The sequence below is a fragment of the Pezoporus occidentalis genome, unplaced genomic scaffold, assembly GCF_034315485.1.
Source record: "Pezoporus occidentalis ecotype Australia unplaced genomic scaffold, CSIRO_AGI_Poc_V1 ctg83, whole genome shotgun sequence".
Classification (NCBI taxonomy): Eukaryota; Metazoa; Chordata; class Aves; order Psittaciformes; family Psittacidae; genus Pezoporus; species Pezoporus occidentalis.
In genome coordinates, this window is record NW_026916192.1 from 3,486,871 (window position 1) to 3,504,890 (window position 18,020).

Sequence of the window (18,020 nt, forward strand, 5' to 3'; positions counted from 1 at the left end):
GTCACCTTTCCCTTCTGCTCCGGTGTGATTCCCACCAGCAGCACCCCGCCTGCACGTCTCCCAGCGCATCCCGGGTGACTTCCTGAGCGTTGTTTCCCAAAGTGGCACTTGGGGGGGGGCATAAAATAACGGGAGCCCAACGGGAAGTACAGTTCAGGGCACGGCTGGAGCAGCGGAACCCTGCAGGCCGCGCCGCTGCTGTACGTGCACAGAACGGGCTCGGGCACCCGCCCCTCCACAGGCGGCGCGCACCCGAGGGGCACGGCGGGCGCAGGCCGAGCCCTGGCTGCGGGGCTCCCCCGCCGTGCTGGAGCTGCCGCGCCCCTCGCGCCCCGGCACTGGCTCTTTAAGGCGGCGGCGCGGGAAGGAGCGAGCCGCGCCTTCGCCACGGCCCCGGGTCACCGCGCGGTCACGGCCCCGCCCCACGTGGAGTTAGAGCCCGCACGGCCAGGCGCGCCCCGCCTCTCTCCGCTAATTGGTTACCGTGCCTCGCGGCCGCCCGATGCCTAGCTGCTGATTGGCTCAACGCGGGCGTCATTTACAGGCGGAGGGCGGAATAACGCGCGTCCGTGACACCGGGCGCCGTCTGGGGCCGCCCCCGCGGCGTCTGGGGGCGATTTAAAGGGGCAGAGCCCGCAGGGTGCGCGGGGATGGGGATGGGGATGGGGATGGGGATGGGGATGGGGATGGGGATGGGGATGGGGATGGGGATGGGGATGGGGATGGGGATGGGGATGGGGATGGGGATGGGGATGGGGATGGGGATGGGGATGGGGATGGGGATGGGGATGGGGATGGGGATGGGGATGGGGATGGGGATGGGGCTACGGGGTCGCGACTGAGGGCAGCTGCTGTGCTCCACGGCCGTGCCCCGGCCCCGCAGCAGGCGCGGGTGGCAGCCATGTGGGGCCGTGGTTGTAAGGGTCGAGGCCGACCCTTGTTTGCCCGGCGGGGCTGCGGTGCCATCTCCTGAGTGCAGGTAGAGCCGGGGCCACCTGGTCTCACTTTCCGCGCAAGACACAAAAGGAGCTAAACCCAGAGCAGCTGGGTGTTGGCAAACACGAGTATGTTGTGTGTGTGTGTGTGTGTATCTAACCACGTATGTGAGTGCACGGGGGTATGCGGGCATCGTGTGGGGACAGGGCAACCCATGAACTGTTGGCAGCTGCTCTAAGCGACTGCACACGGATTCTGGCAGCAAAGCTGCTGTGAGTGGTTCTGCGCTGGCTTTCAGCATGACTGAAGTGCTTCCTCCGATGAGCCGAAGTCTTTACGTGGGTATGTCAGCACTCAGCCAGGGAGTTCAGGGTCACCTTTGTTCTCCAAAGACCTATTCCTCTCTCCAAAATGCCTGTTGTTCCATCAAGAAAAGTCATGGGTTATGTTTGTGCATCTAAAGCGCTTTCCCTAGCGCTAGCACAAGAAACTGAAATGTTTCCAGCTGGGGAGCTGTGAATTCTTAGGCCAATTATTTTTTTGTCAGTGAAGTGATACATTTCCTACCAGTGCCTTCAATAAAATGTAAAGGTAGGGTGGAGTCTTTCCAGTGACATCAGCTGGAGTTGTATCAGGCCCCAGATGAGACAGAATGGGTTGGAATAACATTCTGGTGGCTTCAGTAAAAATTTTCATTACAAACAAATACTCGTTGACATTTTAGCCCTCCTGGTTGGGAGCAAAACTTCCTAAATGGGATCCAACCCAGCGCTGTGCAGAGCTGGGAAACAAGCACTTGGGAAGAGGCAGCTGTGAACTGTCTGAGTTGGTGACAGCAGCTCCTGCCACAGGGTCATCGTCCTGCATTGCCTGATGCCACAGAGGGAAGGAAGGGGAGAAGAGGGCAAGTGAGTGGGTTCCCAGAGAGGGGTGAGGATTTTGGAGCAGTATTGTTCAAGGTCGGTTATTGACACTTTGCAAATGGGTTGAAGTCTCAGAAGGAGAACGCTTCTGCTGTTCGAGACAAGGATGAGGGCTCGTCTAATGAAGACTTAATTCGCAGCATGTGAATTTTTGTACACTTCAGATCATACCTGAGATGTAGCTGTACTGACTTTCAAAAGCAAACAAGCCTTAGCTAAAACTGGCGAGCACCTGTGTCCCTGCCCAGCATTGTTCTCCTGTCACAGCAGAGGTCCTGTTCTAGTTGTTGAAGAGAATACTTGAGTTTCTGGTACTGAACAGTTAAAAAAAATAAATTAAGAGGTTAGTCAACGAAAGTGGAAACCATGTCTGGAATTGTTAGAAATAAGGCTTGCTTGAAAATAAATATAGAATTATTCACCATGGTAACTATTGCCCTATTGCGTTAGTGCATATTGATTTAACATTAATCCAAAGACTAATGCTGTGAAGTATTTGGTCTCTTTAATGGACAACTGTTTAGTTAACAAAGCTTTAGGGAGTTGTGGAGTTTTTTGCTTTGTTTTTCCTTAGATCACCTCACCCACTTTAAGAAGAACATGATTTGACTCTAAGGTTACATATTTCTCACATGGATCTCTCTTTCCAATAACATTTTAGGAATTTACCCTTAGTGCTGCACTGTAATGATTATGCGGCGTTGCTCCCATCTTTAACTAATGCTGAAGTGTTGCAGTGAGGAATAAAGGGACAGATTTAAATGTGACCGCACAGGCAAATGCCTGACTTCTGGTCCGGCAATGAGTGAGATTATATTGTTGTCCAAAGCTAGCCCCAGCAGACTGATGTGTCTGCCCCAGGACCTCAGATACCATTGAAGCTCCCGTGTGTCCCGTTCCATGGCTGAAGAGCCCAGTGAGCAGCTCAGCTCACCCTGAAATTCCCACAAAAGCGGGAAGCGAAGGGAGATCTTGCAGTGCCAGCCTCATCCTGGAGCCGTCAGAGGTGTCTCTAGGGAGAACACAAAAAAAAACTGAAGAAAGCTTATCAGTGACAGAATACAGAGGCCAAAATCAACAAAAGTGTATTCCAGGAGAGCAGCACTTGCTCTGACAAACAGCAGTGGGCTGGAGGGTGGATAGCGTTATTACAAAGTACGGGGCGAAGCATTTAAATTAGCTGATGTACTTTTAATTTTTACAAGCCCATCTGGGATGACTTGAATTATTTGTTCTTAAATCATGGTGGAAAAATGCTGATTGTTCTTAAAGCCACATTCAGTGGTTCAGATGAAGTTGGGATGGTGGTAAACAGTGCATTTTTTAACCAGCATTGACTTGCAAACAGTTATTTTCTCTGTATTTTTCAAGAAGGTTAGGAAGACGTGTGAACTTGCAGCAGCCTGCATCTGAAACTGGAACCTTGATCCACCAGGGCTCTGCAAACTTGTAAAAACACCCCCTGGAACAAGGCAGCTGATTCACGGGGTGTGGGCAGGCGCCTCTCCCCCTGCAGAGCTGGCTCTTCCACCTCTCATCCAAGCCCGGGCACCAGGTCTTCCCGCCTGCACTGCCTCGGACACTGGTGTTGGTTTGGATCTTGTGAGATGCCTCCACCAAGGCTCCTCTGCCACAGCACCCATCCCCAGCACATCCTGCCTGCAAACAGGCCTCCGGCTGTGCCCTTCCATGTGCCACCCTGTCTCCCATTCCCTGGGCCCATAGGTGATGCTGTGCTGGATTGTGAAAGGCAAAGCTGTGCTTGAAAAGCAGAGAACGCAAAGGAGGACTCTGTAACCCACCAGGCAAGGATCTGACCTGCCACGGGAGAACAGTCTATTTCTTAAAGCTACATTTGCTTCCTTAAGACCATTTAAGGATGTGTCTGGGTCTTAAAATACAATAATTCTGAATCAAACACAAACTATGGCCATGGCTACACAGCCAATGATCTGGGAGAGCTGGTGCTGGCAGGCTGCTGCTGGCTGGTATCTCACACAACATAAGAAGCGTATAGTGTTCACCTTGACTTAATTTATGGTGGTGCTACGTATTTTAAGTGTGAAGGACTGTTAGTTGCAAGCTGGTGGGCTCAACTTAGTTTACAGCCACCTTTTATGGCCCGTCTAGTAAGGTCCATTGGGAAAGGGTCTCTAATATCCAGCTGCCGAGTGTTTTAAAAAGGAAAAGATGTATTTCCAGCTAAATAATAATAGAAGTGGGTTGATCAGTAAAGCTGTCTTACCTGGCATTTGTCTTCAGAGTTTTGACCACGTGTGCCTTGCTTTAAGCATTTTTAGAAATTTCCCTGGCATGAAAGAAATGGAGACTCCAGGACCTGAAGGAATTTAGCCAAAAGGCAGGTAAGAATTCTCCCTCCTGCATTACTGATGAGGAAACTGAGGCTGGGAACAAAATACAGAAATAGAATTGGAAATGCTTTATTCCCAGTTGTAGCATAGATTTGGGGATGTAATTGTCCCTCTCTGCTAGGCCTGCATTGAGCCCCATGCTGCTGCCCTGCGTTGGGGAACAGCACTCGTATGGTTATTCGCGTCTGCTCAGCATGGGAAAGCACAAACTCCTCGCAGCTCGTTTCTATTCGAGCCACAAGATCCCCTTCCGTGTTTCCTTTGGATTAGTAATTGTTGGGAGTTACCATCTGTCGAGTGGCAAAGAGTAAAAGATTAAACAACCTGGCAATTCCTTGTTCCTTCTCTTCAGGCGTTTTCACAGGACTGGATGAAGCACAGGCATGTATTTAGCATTAGTTTGTAAGCAGTCACGTAGGAATGAATTCCATTTTTTTTGGGGGGGGGAATAAAGGTTAAACTATACTGGTGAGCAGCACCGTGCCTGACCTGACTCTGGACACCATCTGCTCTGTACAATCTCTGTGTAGCTCTGTAGTGGGGCTGGGAGCCTGTCCCTTCCTTATTGCATCCCTCGGGAGAATGGGCCCCGCAAGGGCCTCTCCAGGTATTATGAGAAAATACACTTACAGAATACCTGAAGCCGCCTTGATCTCCAGTAACAGCATTCACGGAGTATTATAGCAGCTACTTTGCACCACTGTAGTTGAGCTTGTTTCAGCATTTTCACCCTAAACCTCTTTCACAGCTTTATTTCCCAGAAATAAATGACAATCTGTCTTGGTTAAGACTCTGCACACCGAGCCCTCAGGAAAAGGTGATGGTTTTAACTTTTACCTATCCAAAAAGTGAATCGGGTCCCTCCATTTTGAAGTTTGAAACAAAAATGGGAGTTCCTGTCTGAAACAGTTTGGTAGAAGGAAGTGAGCGTTGTCGTTTCCACACAGGAGCTAACGGCAGAATTTACACCAAGTTCAGATGCTTACAGGTGCCCCCCCCCCCCCCATTTCTTTTCCTGCCTCTCCCATTTTCTCTTGGAAATGCTGCATGGGGGAGCCGTCTGCGCAAGCCGAGCCCAGGGCTCCGCGCCTGCCGCTCTCGCGTGCGCGCCGTGGGGCCGAGCCTGCCCCGCGGGTGGATGTCCCGCAGCCCGGGTGCTTCTGGGACTCGGCTGCGAACTCCCCGCCCGGCCCCAGCGCCGCGGGGAGCTGACGGTGAGGGCGAGAAGCGAAACCGGCACCCACGGGCGGGCGGGAGCGAGCCCCGGACCCCACGGACACCGCGGCTCCCTCCGCCGGCTGCCCCTCGGCAGCGCGGGGCCGCGCGCGGCAGCCCGGGGCGCGCTCCCGCCGAGGCCCCCCCCGCGGCGGCGGCGGCGGCGGCGCGGGGGAAAGGGCAGTCCCCGTCTGGCGCTGACGTCACAGAGCCCGCCCGCGGCTGGCGGCGGCGCGCGGCCGCGTCCCCGTGGCCGTGAATGAGCGCGGGGGGCGGGAGCGGAGCGGGAGCGGGCGGGCAGCGCTCCCACCGCGTCCCAGCGCGCCGCGGCCACAAAACTGCGGGGCTGCCGCGCACCGGGCCCAGCGCAGCCGCTCCCCGCGATCGAGGGGGCGCGGAGCAGCCGCCTCCTAGCCCCGTCGAGCCGAGCCGAGCCGCGCAGAGCCGAGCCCGGCCGCACACAGCCGCTGCGGGGGGCGCTGCTCGCTCCGCGCCGCGCCGGGTTTTTCATTTCCAATTTTTGATCGCAGCTGCATTTCCCTCCCCCCGCCCCCCCCGCGCCGAGGAGGAGCCCCGGCTTTATGTGGCGCTGCCCGGGGAGCGCTCGGCGGCCGCCAAGTTCTTTGTGTCGCCGTCGCCGTCTTTTTTTTTTTGTCTTTTTTTTTTATTTTAAATTTTAAATGTACAACTTCATGGGGCTGAACAGCACGGCCGTAGCTATTCAGCCCAATGTGTCCTGCACATGCAACTGCAAAAGGTCTTTGTTCCAGAGCATGGAGATCAGTAAGTACTTGTCCTGCTGCGGCTGCCGCGGGGCCGGCCCCGGTTTCCCCCGGGTGCGAGGGGGGGTGCGGTGCGGGTGGGGAAGTTTCCGCGGGGGCTTCCAGCGCTGCGCTTCCGCGGAGTGATTATTATTATACACCCCACTCCCTCCCCCCGGTGCTCTCATCTGTTGCGGCGTGCGCGGTGCGGGTGTGACACGGCGCGGGTGAGCGCTGACACGGGGGCCGAGCTGGCGGGGCAGCTCCCGGCTCTTCCCCATCTCCCGCACCTCGCGCGTTGCCCCTCGCCGCAGCCCCGCGATGCTCCGACCGGTGCTTCCGCCTGTCTGCCGGGCAACGGGGGTGCCGCTGACCGGCCCCGAGCCTGCACCGGGGGTCCTCGCCAGCCCCGGGTGTTCATCGCCTTCCTCTGGTTACGGGGGGAGCGCTGCGGTCCGGACACCCGAGTGGGGCTTACTTATATTTGGGAACCTGCTCCCCCGCCTCCAGCCCCTGGGGCTTTTTGTTACGAGGGGCTATTTGCAGGTTTTATTAGTGTTTTGAACCCTCGCAGAGTGGCGGTGAGGACAGTGCCTGACCTAAATACCCACTACTTTTCTGTTTGCTCTTTCCCTCTTGGAGATGGAGCGCACGGAGGTGAGAGAGAAAGAACATTATTGCTGAGGAAGGAGAAGTGAGTTGGTTTCTCTGGCAATTTAATACAGACGGTATTTTCTGTGAAGGGAAGGGTTTTGAGGCATCCCAGGCTGGGCGGGTTGTCAGAGTTGTGCCCGCTTAACACCTTGTTCTGTGTTGTGAAATCTAAATCCGACACAGACTAATGCAAAATGGCACAAAATGAAAACTTGGGAAAGAGTCTTGGTTTTGCATATATTCCTGGCACTGCGGTGGGGCAGGCTCATGCTCGGTGCATGCAGGGGAAAGTCAGCTGAGCTCTGCCTGTATCTTCTAGCACAGGGTTTGCCCTGTTACCTCCAGCGGGGCTGCAGAGCAGTATTTTAGAGCCAGCATCTGTCCCTTGGTATTCTGGGTGGCTTTTGTCCAGTGTCATCTGCCTTCGCCTTCTCTGGTTTCATCGTTGTTTAATTCAGGTGTCCTGGAGAAGGTCTGTAGGCATTTGTATGCTGGGTACTAAAATGTGTTCCTTCTGAATTTTAGCATAAACCATACCCTTTGTACTGTATGCACATTTAATCTTGATTTAATCTCATTCGTGTTCAGACAAAACTAAGCTGGATTTGCCTGATTTTATTAACACTACGGGTACTGAATAGACCATAATTCTTCCCTGACTTTAACAGGCCGGGCTAGATATGCATACCAATAGCAGTGTATAAATAATGAAGATACAGTTCTTTTTTGTGTCAGCCAGTTGGTGAACATAAACTGTGTCCCACAGAATTGCAAGGATGAGAGACTTTACTTTGTGTCAGATCAAGGCTCATGGTTATGATAAAAGTTGTGAATTAAAATATGTAATGTCTTTTGAAGAAAAGGCTTCTCTTCCAGCCTAACTCTTGGCATGGGGCTGTATTGAAACAACTCTGGCTTTGCAATTCCATTCCTTGGCTTTTTAGAAATAGCGTATTTTACATTTTTTTGCCCATTTTTTTCAGCATGTGCAAGGCTTGGGAGGGGGCAGATGCCCATTATGGATGTGGGGTGAGAGGCTGGGGACAGTGGAGTGTATGCTGGAGGACACCTTGCCTGGATTTGATGTGTGTTGTGGGAGCCTGATGCCGTGCGGCTCCCGAGATCCTTCCCGTACCCGCGCCCGGTATCAGCCACTCGGCTCTGGGATCCTGGCACTCGGGCACCGAGTTCCGATCAGCTCCCGGGAGCCTTGGATTGAGCTCCCTTAATGCTGCCACCCTTACCTCATTTTCGGGTAGGTTTCTGTATCGCCAGTGTTCTTTATTTATTTCCTGCCGATGGCGGGCAGCATTAGCTCACCTCTGTGCTACAGGAGGGCTTCGGTTGCACTGCAGAGGCTGTTACCTGATCGCTCCCTCCACCTGGGATCAGTGGAGAGGACAGGGTTGAGCCTTCCTAAGATAAATTCATTATATAGTTTTCCCCCACCTCCAATCACTTGATTTTATTTCTCTTTCTAATACGACTTTGAGCAGCTACCACCAGATGCTATTTAATTTTCTAGCCAAAAGTTGCCACACAGGAGTGCTTCAGGAAGGTGGCATAACTGCAAACTCTTTTAATTTACCTCTCTAATTAGGTTAACTGTACAACTGATCCCCAAAAACATTTCTTTGCAGGCTTTATTCCATCTGGCAGGCTGCGGCGCTGCGGTGGAGGAAGCAGCTGGGTTCTGTGTGTGGCGCTCCCAGATTAGGATTAGAAAAGGGCTTTTTGGGGGGCGGGGAGCAGAGTCTCTCCCACTGGGGCTGTAGTGCCAATACACCAGGCAGCCTTAAGCAGCCAGACGTCTGTGCCCGTGGTCTCTAATCGCTTCGGCTGGGTGAGAGAGGTCAGGGGTGATTGTCGTGGCGGAAGAGCCTGTAAATAACTAATTATTTGGCACAGGGAACGTGCTGCCTTCCCGCCGGCTTCCCCACTCACTCCTCCAGGGCAGCTCAGCTCCAATGCTGTGGCCCTGCAGGGACTTACCCTGGAGGATAAGGGGATGCTGCCTCCACGGGCACCCGAGCATACGTGTAAAAGGATGACTTGAGGCGCAGGGCATGAGGGCAGGTGGAGGCTTTGCTCGTGCAGTGCCATTCGGGAGGTCAAGGTGTGTTGTTGATCTTCCCAGGAGATGAAGCTGTTCCCCTCGCCTTCCCAGGGTCAGAGCAGTGTGCCCGAGAGAGCTGGTTTGTGTTCAGGCGAGGACTTCCAGGTTTTCACATTCTTTGGTTTAATAACAAACCAAAGGCAGATGGCTCAGCTAGGGATCGCGTCTCCTTTCCACTTCGGACTGCTTTTCTGGCAAATAGGTTTCTTTCCTGGTGCTGTGTCAATGGCAATTCCGGCTTCTTCCAGGGCATAGTGGAAAATAGCCATGTACTTCTTTCTTGCCCCCAAGTTTTCCTTCAGGAGGGAGGGATGGGAGAGCTGCTACTAGTATTTCAGCAAGCCAGAGAGCGTTTGCACAGAGTGTGCTCAGCTTGTGGCATCTCAGTTTGACTCCAGCCAACCCGGTCTGTTCCCTGTGTCTGGCTCTGGCCCTGTGTCTGTCTGTGGCAAACGCTGCTTTTTGCTGAGATCAGCGTCCCCAGGTACAATACAGGAGGAGTGGAGCAGGATGGCTTTTGCTTATGGTGGCCTGGGAACTGCCTGTAGTGCCCTTGGCCATGCCCAGGGACCCTGTCAGTCTGTGGCCCCAGCACTGCAGGTCCCACCTTTCGTACCCAGGGCAGGAGGGAAAGTCCTAATTCCCTGCGCCTGGAGAGCACAGGGGTCTCAAAATTACAGTTAATTTTGTGCCCCCAGGCAGTGATTCTAATCTTAGTGTTTTATAGTTGGTGTTGAATGAGAGAGTGAATATACACAGGGGAGGAAATGGGGGGAAAATAGTCAAAACTTTGATTTTTCTTCTCTGGGTGAACACCTGGGTTGTGTGGTGCTGCAGAGCAGGGCCAGCACACACAACATCAGAGGTGATCCTGTGTAATCAGAGGTAATCGTATATAATGCAAACTGGAGACAAGACATGGGTAATTCTTCCTTTTCAGTCAGTATCAGGGTATATTCTGAGGAGGATGCTTGATACCAAGCCCTGATGAAAGCATCCTCTACCCCACGAATAAGCCTTTGGCTTGCCTTGGTTTTATTTAGTAGTATGTTTTCAGACCTTGGTTGTGAGAGGAGCGGCACTGAAGGGTGTGGGGGAAACAGCAACCATATTCTGTTCCTTAAAACCAGGAATTCCCAAGGTAAGGTCTGGGATCAGCTCTAAATTTTCAGGGTATTTAATTAGCTAAACTACCACTGCTTCCTTTGCAGATGAAGAGTACCTACAAATGTTTGTTCTAATTCAGTTTTGCTGTTTCTCACCAAATGCGCTAATATTTTTAGATTTCTCAGGCTGAGAGTTGGTGGCATGATAAATCCAGTTTTAGAAAGAATTTGTAAACCTGAATTATAAATGGATAGACGTGAGGAGACCTTTCCAAGGGAAGTACCAAAATATATGGTGTCACTAATAGACAGTAATTACCATCCAGCTTCTTTCCTGAATAACTCACTGTACAGTCATGTCTGTTGGTCTTGTTTCAGGTAATAGCAGCCGTCAGAATTTGGTAACCCTAATTAGCTAAAAAAGGTCATTTATTTGCAGTGGTGGTTCGTGTAAAAACTGACTGCCAGTTTGCTCCTTGGAAGGAGATCTGGCATGCGGTTTGTCTTATCAGATCCCTCCAGTTCTCTGATGCACAGTGCATCTGTTGGTGGTGTGTTCCATCAAAGTAATAAAGCCTGGCTGGAAGGCTGGTGAGGAGAGAGGTACAAGGGCCACTTTGCTGCAATTAGGTGGAAACTTCGTTCACACCATGAGCGCACTCCCAGACGTCCATAAAGCAAAGGAATCATTAATGTTGACAGGGGTGTTTTATGCGGTGTTTTCTGTCTGTGGGGCTAAATTGCTGGGTGATTATTTTACAGTTGCTTTGGCTGGTAGAAGGTAGGTCACTTGGGCAGATCCCCTTTGAGGAGATCCCATGAGGCGACATCAGGAACCTGCTCTGGCTGTGGGCAGCGCAGCCAAGTCTGGTCCTGGAGAGGAACCATTTCAGCACAAGGCTCCCGTCCATGCGAGCAGGATATGACCCATCATCTCCGTCTGTCAGAGCTGGTTATGTGGCTGCTGCATTGCTGCTTCCTTGCTGCACTAAACGTAGTAGTGGTGTTGAGGCTCCTTGAGGAGTGCGGGGTGTAGTAGAGCCGTGTCACAGCAATACTGGTGTTTAGCTGGACTGGCTACCTGAGCTGTGAGGACTTATGATTGCAGGGTGAGACTGTACACGTACACACCTCAGAGCTGACAAGTTTTCAGTGCTTGAAAAGGTGCCGGGGTACTGTTGGTGTGTGTACACAGGCATAAACACATTTGTGAAAGTGAACTGGTTTTGTAATACAGGAGAGTGGTTGAGAACGAACTGGTTAATGAAGTAGTTGGTAACCAGAGAAAGGAGCTGGGGGTTCAAGTTTTTGTTTGCTTTTTTTTGTAAAAGCAGATAAATTTCAGCTGTAGGAGTTTATCATCCAAATCAGAGGATTTGGGGAGCTGTTGGGAGTAAAGAGAGCTTTGATGATTTGGCAAGGAATACAGCTTCTAAGGCAGCACTTTGATCTGCATTTTAAATGCTTCTTTGTAATGACAGTTTCACAATTTCTTTTCTCATTTTAAGTCAGTTTTGCAGAGGTATGTTTTGAGAGAAAATAGTAACAGCACACATTATTCTTGTTGGCTTCGGAGCCAGCTAGAACTTGTAGTTCATCCCAGATCTTTTGGCTACTATGGTAAATTTATGATTACACCAAAAAGGAAATTAGCAGAGATGTTAAGTATTATCAAAGCTTTGCAAATCTTTTGAAATAGCTCCAGTGTGAAACCTAAACTTGCATTAGCATTTTTGCTGCGGTTATGTCGTACAGTATTCAAACATCCACCTAATATTTCAGGTTCCTGATGTAGCTTGCTTTTTTTTCCCTTCTGAAGGACGTTGCTGTTTAGCACGTGCGCCCTTTTAGTCTTGCGTTGCACCTGAAGACTTTGATTCTAGTGACTCAAGCTTTTTAAAGACAACCCGGTGCTGCTGTAGTGGTGCTATCGGGAACCTTTTTGTTCTCCTTCTATCTACAGCACATCCTCAGATAAACTCTTCATTGGAGGAAGAAGGTTGTTGTCGCCTACGTATTCTTATACAAGAGAGCTTGTTGCATTAATTTATGTAGTATGGGTAGAGTGGGAGCGAGGGTAGGAATTGGGAATGTTTATTAAGGTTTTCATTTAGATCTTGCAGAGCATCTTCCCTTCTTGTAGCCGTTTGGGGTGGGGTTTATACCTCTCTTGGGAAGTCGGCAGCCTTAAGGGTGAGGGCAGATAAGCAAGTTTTCCCAAATTGATTTAGAGCTGTGTGGTAGCTCCTCTGGTGCTGTTTCTGGCCTCTCCTGAGCTGTGACTCTAGGCTGTACCAGGCCGGCAGTTCTCTGCTTGTGGATCAAATTCAGGTGGCTTGTAAAAGAGAGCACACTTTTCATTTGCAAGCTAAGTCAGCCCATGAAGTTGGGTCTTCAGTTACATGTAAATGGCAGTAAGGCCTTAGACAAAAAGCATTGTCTATACATTTACATCCTTTTCCAAACTGTCAGTACTTTGTTCAGTTGCACGTTACCCTTGTTATTCTGCATATCTCTCTGGTACAGGATGTGGATTGGGAGCATGTGATGCTGCGTGGTCCTGAAATGTGTAAATTAAGCCGTCATGCTCAGAGATGCTGCAGCCAGTGCACTGATGCATGTTGCAGGCTCAGGTTGGCATCAAGTCCACCATCGCCTCCAGATTTTTTTTAACAATACAGTGACACTGCGTACAGCAACTATCCCCTTTTTCTCCAAGTAGTCTCACTGATACAAGCCCAGTCTTACGCTCTGATCTAGAAGAGGGTGTGTTTTCCTGTGTGTGGTGTATGCTGGCATTGTCACAGGCTGTGACATTACATAAAGATACCTTACACATCTTTTGAAAGTTGTCTCACAAGTTGTCAGTGTTGGTGGAGGTCCACAGTGCTTTCCAGTGGTTCACACCTAAGTGTTCAGTGTAATCAGTCTTGCACATATCTTTAATAAAATGCCTCGGACTGGCTGATTTTTCACTACCAGTATACATTCAAAAACGTGCATTTAGAAAGGCAAGTGCTTTTGCACATGGCAGTTCTCTGGTCATTCACGAGACCCTGCTCGTGCCCGTGGTGCTGAGGAATCGTGCCTGTGGTGCTTTGCTGGCGTGAGGCTTCTACGCTTCAGCATGTGCGGCAGGATTTCCCACATCTGCAAACTTGGCCCAAGCAACCCAGCAGAGCAGAATTTAGCCTTGGAGAATGAAAGCTGATTAACCCCCAGGCTTGGAGCATACCAAGAATGAAGATGTACTTGCACACAAATCAATACTACTTTTCAAGAATACATGCAGGACGTGGTTTGGGGATTTTTTTTCCCCATCTCTTCATTCTGTCCAATATGTTAAGTAGCTGGTTTGTTACTCTAACCCCCTACAAATGATTGTCAGTAATAATTCTGTAAAACTATGAATCAACTCTGCATGACTTTGTGCAAATAGACTGAGTAATTTCTTTGTTCTTTTCTTCTTACTTTGTAATTGGAGTCTGTAAAAGCCCAAAGGTTTGGTCTTGTGGAAAGCATGATTCATTTATTGGTGTCTGTGCCGACTAGTTATCTTTCAGTAATTCCAGAGTGCTGCTACAAGCCAAGAGTGATTCATACATGGCTAAGTGCACAAACAAATGGGGTCATGGCCATCTGCAGAAACTTTTCTAATCTATTTATGGTATCGGAGAAAGAAGTGGGTGTATTAAGGATGATGGAATAGGTGTCAATTACATTAGTGAACATAACCGGTTAAGTAACGCTAACCATTACTCAAAGCCACATCAGCTCATTGCTGGAGATCACAACAGTAAGTCCTATTTAAATGTTAACATAGGTCTGATAGGAGAGATGGATTGAGTGTCTAGCTTGTCTCCTGAGGAGCTCACCATCCTAAGTGCTGTGGTAGTCTCTTTTACCTTGAGATGTAGACATTAATGTAACAACTTGAGTAGTTGTAGTAGCAAAGTTGGCTCTTTGCTGTTGCAGATTTCAGTCATTATATGCTTTATGTGCAGAATTTGGGCTAATAATGAATTAACTTATTGTCTGTGGTCAGCGACAGGGTTTCTCTTTTGCACACCAGGCAGAATGGCTGTGCACCATCTTAGCAGAGACAGTGGTGGTCAGGTGAATAAGTTTTCCTTCCAGATGCCTCTTCAATGCTTTAAAATCTTAACAGGAAGACAAGCTGCATCTCTACGAGGTAGCCTGCCTCTACTTCTGTCCCATTTCACTGATGTGAGAATTAACTTTCCCCTTTGTAACTCTGATAACAGACCAGCCCTGGCTGCAGCCACGTGGGAATTGCTGTGTTCAGTCTGCTCCCACCGTGCTCAGGAGTGGAGGAGCTGGGTGCCAGGGCTGGCACTTGGGTTGAGCGTGTGGATGGAGTTAGAGACTAGGGATAGAAAATACTGAGGGCAAGAAGCACTCCTGTGGTGTATGGATGAGGGCAGCTGGCAGGCTCACTGCAGAGCCCTTCCTGCCAGTGCCTGCCTGCTCCTCAGTCCTGTGCGTGGCTGCTGGTTTTGCACCTGAAACACGTGTATCCAACAGCATCTTGTGCTTGCAGAGCATGTGGTGGTCTCACAGCGCTTTACAAACATCCCACATCCACAGAATGGATGAGCATCACTCCAGAGGAGAGCTGGAGGCACAGGTGGACCAACGCCATGAGGTTTGGAAGCTGCTGTGGCCCCATTTGCTGAGCCCTGGGAGATCTGTGTGGTCACTGCTCGGCTGTGTTTGATTTCAGAGGACTTGACTGGAGCACAGAGCTCATGGACTCACATTTCTGTAAATTGAACTTAAGCTTCGATGTTCGCCAAAAATATGGGACAATTTGGCAATGTTGCTGTTGTCCTTTTACTGATGTTTTGAACACGGTGGCCATTTCTGCTGCACCCTCACTGCACGTGCTCTTACGGAAGGAGACGGGGCCCTGGCTGACACACCGAGTATGCTGCAGAGGGGGAAGTGACCCAGACTTTTGCCCAAAGGACTAATGAGCCTTTCCTGATGTCTGAGCAGCTTTCGTCTTCTGCCCTTGCTTTATTTAAGTCAACAGATTGTGTAAGCCACATGCTAGATTTACCTGCAGGGCAAGTGGGGATGGAAGCAGTGCCATTTGGATGGGTTCCCAAAAGACATCTAACCACTCAGCGTTAAGACTAACATTTCCAAGCCTGAGTCTTTACAACAGTCCTCCGGATTCTGCTCACCACCTCCTCCATCCGTGTGCTGAGAATGAGTCCTGGGGAAGCTGCGTGCTGCGGGTTAGGCTCTGTGCTGAGCGAGCTTGGAAATCCTCTCCTTTAGTGGTTTCTGTTTAATATTGTCATTAATATTGTTATCAAAAATGCCCCCCAAAGTGAAGCTGTGCCCTGAGGCTCCCTTACCCTCCCGTTTCCCGCAGTGCTGAGGGCACTGGCTGGCTGTTAGAGCACAGGGATGAAACCCACAGCTCAGCAGCATCAGTGACCCAGCGTTGAGCTTGTTTTTGGTGCCGCTTCAGACTTGAAACCAGGCTGGATTTCCTTGTGCTCTTCACAAGTATCAGTGCAATGAGACTCAGTTCCTTAAGAGCGCGAGAGTTTTCCCTGTGCTGGCCTGGCTGCAAGGGCTTGGCTCCGTTAAGGCGGATGTCTCTGCTGCTTTCCTGGAGCGCAGGTCCTGCTCCTTCCGTGTTTGTTTTCATTCTTTCCACCATTATTCCATCTTACCAAAGGGTGGACTCTTCACTTCAGTAACTCAGAACAGCATATATAGGTTAGGCTAATCACTTAGCTTTGAAAGTTCCTTGGCCTCCTAGGTGCTGCTTTTAGGACATGTAAGGAGCAACATGATTTATGGACACTTGCTTCACACAATTCTGAGTAAAATTACCTTAAATTGTAATAATTTCCCATATAATAAAATGGAATCTCAGTCATATTATTGCAGTCGGACTCTGCTTGAATTGAAAGATGCATTTTTGAGTTCAGCGTCTCCCCCTCCAGCGTGCACAGACACACACACGAGGTGTGGAACACTTAATGATGTTGATCCACCAGTGTGTAATGCAAGGAATGTTTTGTGTTTCCCTAGCGTGGCTTACCTGTAGCAGTGTATACAAATTGTGCCTTTTCCAGCTTTTGCTGTCAATGCAGGGTCTGTCTTGTCAACTGATGTGCCAGAGATGGGTTTAAGAGCAAGGAGAGGGCGCATAGCTCTCGAATGGAGTCCTGCATGCTCTGAGCAAGGCACAGAGCAAACTACAAGGTTACAGACATTTTCTGGCTTGCTGATAGCTTTTAATCCTCATCATTCTCATAGGTTTTCTTGATAAATACTTCTCAACATCTGCTGACTTGCCATCCAGGCCTAAATTGTAAGGAACAATAAGTAAAATAGCCTCAATTGAATAGATTTACTGTGCGCTTTTTATTAGTGCAGCTTTATTTTTAAATAAAGGAAGTAAAAAGATGACTGCGTTTATTGAATTTAAGTTCAGAAAGCATCGTTGGAATCTGACAGCAGCCTGGCTGAGTGGGCTCAGTTCAGCTCGCTTGGTTCTGCAGCTAGGAAGGATCTGTGCAGCCTGCAGAGCGCTGCCTGGTCTCGAGTGAGTTAACAGCCACGTGCAGATGTTCAGGAATCTCTCTTCTGACTTGACCGTGGGGTTTTGCTGCTCTTCAGACCACAAGTGCACTCCAGTCGCAGCAGGTTCATGGGTTTGGAGATGCTTTTCATCCTCTCCTGTTCTTTTGCCTCGGGAAGGGGTCACGCTGTATCTTGTAGCCATGTGTCTTCCTTGGTTACGCTTCTAGAGATTTGCAGACCCACATTAAACATCTATTAAATTAAGCAAAATGGCCTTTAGAAAGCTGCATTTCAAGTGGAAGAAATGCTTTATGTAACTTAGGGGTATGTGAGGGGACTTAAATACAAGCTTAAATTGGCTGTTACGAAAATAGGTATAATTGGTTTTTTGCACAGTGATTTTACGGCTTATGAGTTTAATGTCCTGATGAAATCCTGCATCCAGTCCTCACACAGCCAAGGGGAGATGGGGGTTGAGGAGCCTGAGGACTGGTTTTAGGAACAGCCTTGCCCTCATTTGCAAAATGGGACATACCTGTCATTTGCTGAGACTCTGCTTGGTTGGAAAGGCATCTGGATCAGTGGTTCCCTCTCATGTGTGTTTGCCCTTCGGTGTCCCCCTGCAGCACTCCACTGCCCAGTATCAGGGCTGGGCAGGGGAAGGGGCATCTCTTGCTGTGGTTGTAACTACCTGAAGGTGAAAAATGCAGAACGCTTGCAGCTGTGTCCTCCTCACTGTGCGTGTGCCAAGAGCTCTGCAGCTTGGTTTTCCAGCCTGATCAATGCAGTTACTTTAAGTCTTCGGGTAATTTAGTAGCTGGAGGCACGTCTGTGGGCTTGGCTGAGAGTGACTGCTTTGCTTCCTGCATCGGGGATGGCTGGGGAGGGTTTTCCTCTGAGCTTGGGCTTCCCCGGTTGCTTCTGGGGCCAGGAGATGCTGTGGGGCTGTCACAAGCCGTTCTGGGCTCAGGAGCCTGAGGAAGTGGAGGATATCACATTTTGACCTTGCATCCTCATATTAATTCAAATAGTCTTTCCTGTTTCTATATTTAAAGCCATGCTGTTGTTCTGTCTGGTGAGACAGAGCGTCAGCTGTCTTGGGTAAAGACTGACCCATCCTCTTCGGGAAAGCTGGTCACCAAGGAGCATTTCTCCATAGAAAACAAGGCTCCCCCAAATCCTACTGTCAGGAATTGGAAGAATATTTTAGTTCCTGTCTCTTCAGCCAGTTAGGACTTAAGGCTGGTTTCCTTTCTAGCTCACTAAAGGTCTTGCAAGGATGAAAAGAACTGTTGCTTTCCTAAGAGTGTCTTAGCCAACACATGGGAGGAAAGCCTGGCACTGTGAGACAGGGCGGAAAACACTGA

At 50.0% G+C, this 18,020-nt stretch overlaps 1 protein-coding gene and 1 long non-coding RNA gene across 4 annotated transcripts in view; both read left to right on the forward strand.

Moving 5' to 3' along the window:
* The first annotated feature begins 1,143 nt into the window (after positions 1 to 1,143).
* Positions 1,144 to 4,756, forward strand: LOC134156267 (uncharacterized). The gene is made up of 2 exons (XR_009961869.1): positions 1,144 to 1,278; positions 3,234 to 4,756. It is a non-coding gene; the product is annotated as an uncharacterized LOC134156267 (long non-coding RNA).
* A 1,162-nt stretch (positions 4,757 to 5,918) lies between these two features.
* The window catches only part of PMEPA1 (prostate transmembrane protein, androgen induced 1), a 47,617-nt gene continuing 35,515 nt past the window's right edge, over positions 5,919 to 18,020 (forward strand). Inside the window, exon 1 of one of the 3 annotated variants that reach the window (XM_062604131.1) lies at positions 5,919 to 6,229. In XM_062604131.1, coding sequence (XP_062460115.1) covers positions 6,127 to 6,229 — 103 coding nt within the window. In that variant the 5' untranslated portion in view covers positions 5,919 to 6,126. The remainder of the gene's footprint in view (positions 6,230 to 18,020) is intronic. The other 2 variants (XM_062604130.1, XM_062604132.1) reach the window with 2 other exon arrangements.